Below are 10,724 nucleotides of genomic sequence, written 5' to 3' on the forward strand. Positions count from 1 at the left end.
TGTTGGTATGATGGTGATGATGATGGTGATGGTAGTATGATGGTGATGGTGGCATGATATAGTGATGGTGATATGATGGTGATGGTGATGGTGATGGTGGCATGTTGGTGATGGTGGTATGATGGTGATGATGGTACGATATAGTGATGGTGGTAAGATGGTGATGGTGATAGTGGTATGATGGTGATGGTGCTATTATGGTGATGGTGGCGGTGGTGGTGATGAGGGTGATAATGGTGGTATAGCTGTGATGTTGGTGTTGGTTGTAGTGATGATCTGGTGATGATGGTGGTGATGATGATGGTAATAGTGTCATGGTATGGTGGCTGCTGTTGGTGATAGTAATGTGGTGATGCTAGTGATAGTGATGGTGGTATGGTGATATGATGGTGATGATGATAGTGGTAGTGTGGTGATGAAGGTGATGGTGGGTGGTGGTACTAATGGGGATGTTATGGTGATGGGGGTATAGTGGTGGTGATGGTGATGGTAGAGGTATGGCGATGGTGAAGGCGGTGGCAGTAGTATGATTATGATAGTGATAATAGGAAAACAAAGCCTATGGGTGGATAATGCCCCTGGAGGACACATGTACTTGTTGACCCAAGTCTGTCTTTGGAGTCTTCCCCTGCCCTCAGTGCCCAGTCCTCCTCCTCCTCCTCACAGTCCTCTCCACCCAGTTTGCCCTTGGTATCCTGTGCTGTCTTAGGATACACAGTCCAGTCAAGAAGCAGGGACAGGTGGGAACAATTGTGTCTGTTTCTAGGAAGGCAGCTTAGATTGAGCGTCTTTACTGTATCTGTGGCTGTTTTTCTGATAATGAAAGAGAGGTTGAGCACAGAGGAACAGGGCCAAAAGGGGCTCTGAAAAATGAACTGTTAAAGATTTTGACATTCCATTCTTATTTTGTTTTTCAGGATACCCCAAGTCACCTCCTGCAGCTTCTCCAGGTATGTCTGCTGCCTGCCAGAGGCCAGGGACAGGAGAAAGATTCTTCTTAATAACCTCTGCTCTCCACCTCTATTTCAGCCTCTCCCACCACGAGGGTGTGGGGAGTGAGAGGGGAATCCAGGGGTCAAGCCCTTCCCTACCCCCCAGCAGTGGACTAGGTCTCTGCCAGTGGCAGTGGATCAAAGCCCATGAGGTGTGCTCCCAGATAGCCAGTCATGGCCGGGACAAGGAACTTCCTTCACGCATGGTGCTGGCTCATTACCAGTACTGGCTCTGAGGAGTTTCCTGGGCTCAGGTTTTCTCAGTAAATCAGTAGCTCCCTCAGTCATTCCCATTGCCTCCACCTTTTCCGCCTGTTTCCTTCCCCCCCACACACACACTCACACACTCTCTCTCTCTCTCTCTCACACACACACACACACACACACACACACACACTTTTACACACTCACTCACACCCAAGGCCCCCATGTGTATTCTGCCTTTCATACACATTTCCTCACAAAAGTCAATCTCTCACACTATCTCACAGTTCTCTCACGAAATGAGGATAATCCCATCCAGTCTTCTTCAGACACCTGCATACACACAGCCATCCACACTCAGCATTTCTCTCTCACACATTATCTCTCTCATACACAGTCTGTTTTACAGTCTTTCCCTCACACATGAAGTCAAATCTCAGTTTCTTTATCACATGGTTTATTACACACATAATCTATCCTACAGCCTCACAGTCTTAATATAATCTCACAGTCTGTCTGCACACAGCCTCTTATACACACACAGAATTTCTCCTACAGCTCATACACCCACTTTACCCCACATACAGAGTGTGATTGTGACACACGCTCTTTCCCTTTCATACATGGACACACACACTTCTTCTTCACACAGCCCACGGCTAGTAGGTGCCTGCCCACTTTCCCAGGTCCTTCTGTGGTCCTGCCTGCTGACCTCAGACTCAGTGGACCCTGTGCACTTGTGTGTGTTGAGTATTTTATATCTGATGAAGTTTCACCACTTTAAGGGACAATAAAGTGCTGGAGCTGCCACTGGACGCTGACCCAAAACCTCAGTGTTTCTAGCTCACTCATAGAATGCAGTCCTCCAGGAACCAGAAGGTACCCCCAAGTCCCAAATCAACAGCCTATGTGGTCACATCTCTCTGCTCCAGGGGTTCCTGTGCCTTCTCTGGTGTCCTTTTCTGCGGGCCTCACACAGAAACCTTTCCCCAGTGATGGGGGTGTCGTCCTCTTCAACAAAGTGCTGGTGAATGATGGAGATGTCTATAACCCCAGTACTGGTGAGTTTTTGAAGGGGTGCCTCCTTTCCAAAGCTTTTTACCCCAATGCGCTTGTTACCTAAATGCAATGTGGGGTCTCCATTCCATGCTCTTATGGAGCGGAGGGGTCTCAAGCGAGCAGACTGGTGCATCTTGATCATTTGGGACCAGTGAAGACACCTCCCAACCCCTTGGGCTGTAGGCATAGGTGCTAGTGTGAGGTCGCCATCCTAGGCCTCAGCTTCACCACAGAAAGCAGGGGCGGGTTTTTGTTTTTGTTTGTTACAAAAGCTCTGTCTGTACACCCTCCAACCCCCCAGGAGATGTCCTCTAGCCACCCAGGTGCAACCCCCATCCTGCCCCCGATTGGTGATCCTGACCCTCTTCCTGACCCCCCAGCCATGAACCTGCCCCCCCAGTCGTGATCCTGAGCCCTTTCCTGTCTTTCAGCAGTGATCTTCACCTCCTTTCTGCCCCCCAGCTGTGATACTCACCCACTTCCTATTAGTCAGGTGATTCTACCCCCCTCCCTGCCCCCAGTGGTGATCCTGCCCCCTTTCTGCCCCCCACCTCTGATGCTGCCCCCCTTTCTGCCCCCTAGCCGTGATCCCGATCCCCTTCCTATCCCTCCGCAATGATTCTCACCGCCTTCCTGTTGTCTAGCGGTGATTCCACGCCCCTGGGCAGGGCAGGGCAGGGCAGGGGAAGGGAAGGGAAGGGTCAGCCTGCATCCATTGCCCTTTCCCAGGAGCTAGCAGGACTGCCCCACAGCTCCAGGAGATAGGTGAGACCTGCTCCGTAGCAGCTGCTGTCACCCTCTCAGTCCTCCAGGGGAGCATCAGGGCCGAGTAGTGGCCACAGAGAAGCTCCAGGAAGATGGTATTAACTTCCTTCTTAGCCACACCATGTGTGCCCTGCCTGGTCACCACCTTCTTTCCATTCATCTGGTCTAGTTCCAGAAGGCACTGGCTCTTATATGTTACCAGCTGTGAGTCATCGATGCAACATACCTCTTGGATTACGGGAGCTTATGAAGCTGCATTTTAACCAGCTCTGCAGAGGCCCTCAGCAGTGAAGGTCTTGGTTGGGGGAGATGGTGACCACAGTGGCCTGTCACTGTTTCAGGACAGCTGTGTAGGGACCAGTTATCTGTGAAGGCAGGGATGGTGACCATGTCCCTTGATGCTCCTCTGCACCCCAAGTACACTCACGTGGAAGCAGGAGAGGAGGTCAGAAGTGGCTTTGGGAGGTCTCCCCTCCTGTGGATCCTCCGTTTGTCTAGAGCGCTGGAACTGGCTCTGATCTCTGCTCCAGGAGCCGCTGGAAAGACTCTGGACACTTTAGATGACCACTACATGCTGGAAGGGGCTGGGTTGATTTTTCAGTATAGATGACTCTTGCGCTCCCCCCCGCCCCCCCCATGTCATCTCAGCTTCTGGGCCTGGTCATGGCCTAGTGTCTCCAACATGGTCCGGTCTCATCCTTTTTGCTCACACTGTCCCCTACTTTCACTGCCTCCAGCCCTCACAGGGTTGTGGCTCACTGGCTAAGTGAACATCAGGGCCAGTGAATGGACAGTGTCTGTGTGTGACCGAGTCAAGGTGCTAGCCTTCTCCATGATGCAGGTGGGCTGTGGTCTCTGGTAACGCAGCTCCGCCTGCCCTTCCAAGCTGGCTTGCAGTACTGAGCCTGTCTGAAGTCCTACATTCTGGGGAACACTTACTGCATTCACAGGGGTCACTCGCACCCAGTCGAGCTGGGTGCTTTGTAAAAGAGAAGTGAGGGACAGCCTATGTATGCCCTGGGTGCTTCTGTTCCACTGGACTGCAAGTGCAGATGGGAGCAGGTTGTGGCCAGGGTCAAATGGTCCTCGGGGCCAGAAAAAGGGCAGCAGGAGGTAGAAAGCCTGTGCTATCTCCCCAGCAAGGCTGAAGGGGTTATTCTCCGTGTGCTTGGCCAGTGGGGAAGCGTTTCCCAGAGCGAGGTGCAGGGTCATCCTCCGTGTGCTCAGCTGGGCAGAGGGGGAGCATTTCCCAGAGCTGCTGCAAAGTGCTGTGAAGTTAGGCGGATTGGCAGATAGGCTGACTCCCAGACAGGGCAGTTACTCGTCCTGTTTGGCAGTTGCAGCCAATGAGGGGGTGTTTTGCAGTGAAGTGTCAGCAGCAGAGCACACAGGGGCTGTGTCACATTGGGCGAGGGCAGTGTGGACTGGACAAGGCTGTGGCCCCAACAGCCAGGGTCTTGTCCAGCATAGCCTGACCCCTGAGGTCCGGGACTGGACAGGGCTGTGTTCCTGATAGCCAGGTTCCTGCCCAGGGTGACCTGACCCAAGGGACTTGGTGTGCTGCCCAGTGTCATGTGTGGCCCCACAGCATGAACCCCGGTTTCCGCTTCCCCAGGGATCTTCACGGCTCCCTACGATGGGCGCTACCTGATCACGGCCACCCTCACCCCCGAGAGGGACGCCTACGTGGAAGCTGTCCTGTCCGTGGCCAACGCCAGTGTGGCCCAGCTGCACACGGCAGGGTACAGGAGGGAGTTCCTGGAATATCACCGACCCCCAGGGGCACTCCACACGTGTGGGGGTCCCGGAGCCTTCCACCTCATCATGCACTTGAAGGCAGGGGACGGTGTCAACATTGTGGTGACGGGGGGCCGGCTGGCGCAGACGGACTTCGACGAGATGTATTCCACCTTCAGCGGGGTACTTCTGTACCCTTTCCTGGCCCACCTCTAGACGGGTGGGCAGAGAACTGTAAAAACCAAAACTTTAATATATTCAGTTTTTATGTATGTTAACTGGAGCACTGATCTAGCGTTTTCCACCTACACCCCACCCCTTCCTCAAGATAAAGGCCTCAGCTGGGGTTCAGGTCTCCACATCAGACTGTTTGCGGCCAAGGCTGCCCTCTCTTCTCTCATCTCTCAAATTAAGCCTCCAGATCCTAGGACACCCCTTAACAGCCCATCTCCCCCAAACTTGCCCAGCTGAGCACTCAGCAGGCCTCCTGGCTAAGGGTCCCCCACTTGTCCCCTGTGGTGCCCCACTGATGGAGAAACTGGGTGGGGCAGTCCTCTCTGGTGCACCTCAGCCCTGCCTGTCTCTATTTTACACTGCACCGAGTTTAAACACTGAAGTGTGGGTGCCGCGCACCCCACCGAGCCTGGAGTCCACGTTCGTAAATGAGGACATGTTACCACTCCCTGACCCTCCCCCGGCAGTGGGTGCAGAGGGTTAGTTCCTGAAGCTTGCTGGGCTCCTTAAATGACATGTACAGTTTCAGTGCAAAGACAGGGAGCACCAATAAAGGCGAAAAACCACTTGAAGTTCTCTCTCTGAAGTCTGGTACCTTATGGGCGGGAGGTGTTAAAGAGCAAATGGTAGAAAGGTATTTTGCTTTTTGAAAATGGCTGTTGAAAGTGAGCTTGAATAAAATCATCTCCACTATGAAGTGGTCAAATATCCACATTGTTTCTGGAATTTGTTGACAGAATGGATATGCTTGGAGGTCAGTGGCCAGCGTGGCCAAAGGGTCCTCTGTGGATCCTGACTGCTTCCTGACCAGCGATGCCAAGCTCCCGAGACCCACCCGCCCAGCACTCTCACTCAGCGTGTCACCAATACTCAGGTTCCTAAGCAACAAGAGGCCCCACAGGGGGCTGAGGTCACTTCCTCATCAGCCAGGGATCCCCCAGTCTACCCAGCAGCAGGGAGCTTTGGCATGGTGAATCCTAGCTCCAGGATTACTGACCAGATGAAATCTGTTGGGAGGTGAGGAGGGGGGAAGGCAGTGTCCTAGTGCCCTAGGGGCAGTGTAGATGGTTTGGGCTGTTTTAAAAACACCCCAGCTGTTGGCAGATAAAATGAGCCTTCAGAGGCCCTGCTCCAAAGAGCTCAGTTTTGCTGCCAACCCAAAGGCGGATAGTTTGACTTACCTGCTCTGTGGGCGAAAGATGGACAGTCTTGTATGAGACTTACTGCCTCTGAAAAACCCGCCAGAGGGTCAGCTATGAGTTGGTTCCAACTCAGTGGCACACACCACCCCACTTTACCTATCCCCTAGTCCCCACCCCGCCACCACCTTAAGAACCCCAGAGTTCTTTCCTTCCCTGGCTTCCTTCTGCCAAGTGCCCAGGCAGGGAGAGGGGTGCGCCCCCGCGAGGAACTGACTACAGGCAGCTGTCAAGACTCCCCGGGCTCTGCCACACATGACTCATGGAAACAACCCCGTGTTTCTAGACAACCCAGCTGGCTTGCTGCCCTCTTCTGCTCACACCCTTCCTCAATTCACAACCGCAGGGCAGGGCCCAGGAGACAGCGGGACTTCTCTTTTCTGCTCCACAGATGGTTCTATGGAGCGTCGGATAACACTCAGCCCTCCCTCAGTGCTTCCCTGACACACTTACTGATTGAGGTGAATCCTGGAGGCCAGTGGCCAGAGGGGGACCCTCCGTGGATGCTGACCATTTCCTAAGCAGAGATGCGCCAAGCTCATGGGACCTGCCTGTCCAGTGCACACACACTCAGCGTTTCCCAAACACTGTGGTTTCTAGGCAACAAGAGGGCCCGCCTAAGCTGGTCGCAGAGGGCCAAGGCCACCCTGAGAAGCATCACTTCCTTCTGTTTTACAGGGGTCTGGTGGACCAGCGACACGTCTGCAGCAGAACCCTGTGTTTGCTCAGATAAAATAGGGTGGGAGCTGGGCCTCAGCTCCTGGAAACATGGGTCTTCAGGTGGGGCAGGCCTCTTGGAGACTGGACAGTGGTCAGCAGGGGCATGTTGAGAGGGCTTGAGGCCATCATCTTCTCATGTGTGTAAACCAAACCCCAGGACTTGGGGGTCACCATCTGAGGTGTAGGGGGGGGGTGTGTGTGTGTGTGTGATCACGTCTGAAAGAGCTGTTGTTGAGGAAAAGGCCAACACATGTCTTAAGATAGACACTGGGACATTTCCTTCATACGGAGACTAAGCAAATGTCTCTTGATATGATTACAAACCCGAAACCCGCGGAAGCACATCGCCATTTGTTGTGTCAGAGAGGCCTTCTGTATTCACACATGCCCCTCGCCTGCTTCCCTGTGACGCCATCTCTCCTCATTTCTTAGTTGTGTTTGCTGCTGGAATGGATTGGGAAAGTGGAAGGTTGGCGTCCACACTTAGGAGATGGGAAACAGCTTTGTCTATCTCCACATCCACTCTCTGTAACATCTCAGTCCCATGACCATGTGCACAGGGAGAAGCCCAGGGACAGGGTGACAGGAGGAAGGTGCAGCTGAGGTGGGTGCCGCTGCAGTTCAGGGAGGGAACACAGGCCACTCCCTGCAGACACACCTGCCTCCTCTCTTTAAGACTCCCACTGGACTCCTCCTCTCTGTTCTTAAAGACCTGACCAGGGGTTTCTTACGACATTTGAAGTGACAAATACACCCAAGCCACAAAGCCGGGGAGCCTCCTTACTCACTTTCGGAGTTTAGAAAGTAAGTACCCCAGAGAAGTCCTTTCTGCAGACAATTTGTGAATGTCAGCAAAGAGCAAAAGGCTAATTTACAGAGATAACTAGTTTTGGCAAGCGTACAGAGAAGACAGTCCAAACATTCTTGGAAAGGAAGGACCAGACGTGTCCAGTTCACATTTGTTTATTGTTATTAACATTTTATTTTGGACATCAAACATTGCACCAAAATATGATCCATTTATTTCAAGACAATTGTCTTTGCCATAACTAAGAGTACTGTACTGATGTTTACAATTATTTTCTGATAACACAAAACTTATTAGTGGAATTGCTATCTAACCAAATACTTCATTATAAACAGAACTGTTAAAATTGAAAGAGCAGTTTCCCCTCCTTTTCTCATCTTCTGAACAAGCCAAAAGGTTGATTTCACTTGGAAAGGCATTTACTTAAAACAAAAAAAGCTCAGTTTTGAACCAGTTTCTAAAACAAGGAAAACCCAGGGTTCCTGGAGTAGACATGCACCTGAAAAGCTGCTACAACTCCCCCCAGACTGTCCGCACCGTCAGGAGACGCGCCCACGCCCCCAGCAGCAGCCCATGCATAGGCCGAGGTCGTGGCTTCGCGGCAGACAGGCCTCCAGCCACTGACGGGGAGAGGCAGCCCTGCACAGCTTCTAGCAGTTTCCCCATCAGGATACTAGTGGGAATCTGTTTCTTTTTCCAGTTGAAATCTGTGCAGATGTTCTGACCATGCCACACTCGGTCATCAGGCCCACACGTTCTCCCCACAGCTGACAAGGGTGCCAAGGTTGACCCTTCACAGAAGTACAGGCTCACACATGGACATTGAGCAAACACTAGAGGCTGAGTGGGCTGGAGAGGGATGGTGAGAAGCCCAGGGCCCTGTCCTGCAGGCTCCAGTGACCCCTTCACCTCAGGCATGGCCCATGAACTCGCCATCCCAGGGCTGTGTACAAACACTCAAGGGCATCTCTCTTTCACAGAAAGAACAAATGTCATTTGTACCAAATAGCAATGGGTGTTGAGCACAAAATTAATACTCTGATAACACTATAGTAATAGTAAAGCATCTACTTTTGGGAAAGTGACTCCTTTAAATAAGGAAGACAACTCACACTAATTATTATACCCACTGGATCAACTTGCAGTGACAAAGTGACAAAGCCTATTGCTTATGGACAATGGGGCAAAGCCCCTCCATACAGGTTCCTAGCTGGGTCCTCTAAGGAAGGCCTGTATGTCAGAGAGGAGCTTGTCAGGACAGACAGGTATCACGTAGCCAACTACTCTGCAGTGGATGAGCCAGAGGGACTGGAGGGCTGTGGGTCAGAACCCCATACCGCACACACAAGAGGAAGCCCACTGAGTTCAGACGAGGAGCACTGTGTTCATGCCTCTACATCTGCGGGAGGACAAGCTGAGGGCGCTCTGCAAGGATTTAACAACGTTACCACCAACCTCACCCATGGTCCAGAGGGCCTGGCTCAGAGACAGAGCAGCCGGTGTTAGCTCACCAAGGGGTTTCATTCACTACTTAGGTAGAACTCCACAGAAGTAGCTTCCCTAAGCCATCAAACACAGTCACTTCTGACTCATTACAATTAGCTCTAATGAACTGAACATGTGCTTTGAGGTTCTGCCACTGAGAACTGTCCGGGGATTTCAACATGGTCCCTGCAACCAACAGCAGGAGGGAAGCACAGTGAGGGGAGCCAGGGAACCCCACTATAAACCTGAAGAACCAGCTGCCTCTGTCTCCCTCTCTGCATCAACATGGTACTGGATGAGGGGAACGCAAATGACAAGAACCCACAACATGATCACATGGGGCAGGTCTATGAGCAGCCTTGTCTGTGTGATGCTCAGCTCTGGGCTCAGCGCAGGCTCCCCTCACAGGAGACTGTGGCCTCTGTGGTCTCCTGAAGACCTCCTTTCAAACAGTTCTCTTCCCTTTAATATTGAAGTGATTGTCAACACCGTACTGGCCTTTCCAGGTTTCAGGACATGGCTAATAGCAGTCTACAGGGGCTGACAGCAAATGACCCTAGAGCTGTCATTTCTCTTAAGTTATGTGAGTTTGTCACAGCCAGATGTCTCTTCACTCTTTAAGGGAACACACATGGCTGTCCCCACAAGGTCCTGCTATGTGCTTTCCAGAGGGAGCAGCCAGTGGTGCAGGCAGGGTGCGAGTGGTCATGTCAGAGCCCTCTCGCCTTCCCCAGGCTTCCTCCATGGCTGTGAGCTTCACTGTGCTTCCCAACTAAGCTAAAGTGCAGATTCTTAGAAACCCTGTCCCAAAGCCAAGACACTCAAAAGCCCGCCGCTAACGGACACAGGCACAGACAGGGAAGCATTTCCCAGGACAGAACACAATGGCAGCTTATTTTCTGAGGCCTCCCTGAAAACACAGAGCAGTTTCTTTTCTTTTTTTAAACTCAATTTCCACTAATAAGATTTTTATTGAAAAAAATCAAATATATACCTGCAACACCTGTTCTTTCTGGACATATCTAAGTAACTCTGAGGACTCCCACTAAGGAGTCACACAGCGAAGACGTCCACGATGCCCAGTGCTGGACGCACATGTGTGGCTGTGTGGACAGTGGCCTGCAGCAGCTAGCTGCAGCCTCATGAGGGCAGCAGGAAAGCCAGAGTCCAGGGCAGAGCGGGCAAAGGCGGTCACTGACTGGACCCGTGACAGCTCAGCTGGTCTGGCCAGACCACTTTACTTTGTCGAAATGCCCATTTTTTGACTTAATTAATTAAAGCCGCACCCAGCACAAGATCCAGAGCACGTGTACGGACGGACAAGCACAGGCCCCTCCTTTTCGTTTGGAGCCCGCGGAGCTCTCCTCGTCTGGTCATGAGAAAGCGGGTACCTGGCTAGAACGTGCGTTGGGTCCAGCACAACAGTGCCGAGTTAGCCCAGTGTCCTCTGTCCTGCAACAGCCAGTCACCTCCCTTCCTGGGAGATGAAGTGACCAAACCCCAGCCCTGAGAGGGGTCTCC

At 52.3% G+C, this 10,724-nt stretch overlaps 1 protein-coding gene across 1 annotated transcript in view; it reads left to right on the forward strand.

Annotated features, from left to right (window-relative positions):
- Window positions 1-4,973, forward strand: part of EMILIN2 (elastin microfibril interfacer 2) — a 91,756-nt gene extending 86,783 nt beyond the window's left edge. Inside the window, exons 6-8 of the mRNA XM_006891387.1 lie at window positions 918-950; window positions 2,129-2,257; window positions 4,636-4,973. Of these exons, the coding sequence (XP_006891449.1) occupies window positions 918-950; window positions 2,129-2,257; window positions 4,636-4,973 (500 nt within the window). The remainder of the gene's footprint in view (window positions 1-917; window positions 951-2,128; window positions 2,258-4,635) is intronic.
- Window positions 4,974-10,724: the final 5,751 nt, after the last annotated feature.

Source organism: Elephantulus edwardii, unplaced genomic scaffold (genome assembly GCF_000299155.1).
Source record: "Elephantulus edwardii isolate Elephantulus edwardi_28Jun2011 unplaced genomic scaffold, EleEdw1.0 scaffold00097, whole genome shotgun sequence".
Taxonomy (NCBI): domain Eukaryota; kingdom Metazoa; phylum Chordata; class Mammalia; order Macroscelidea; family Macroscelididae; genus Elephantulus; species Elephantulus edwardii.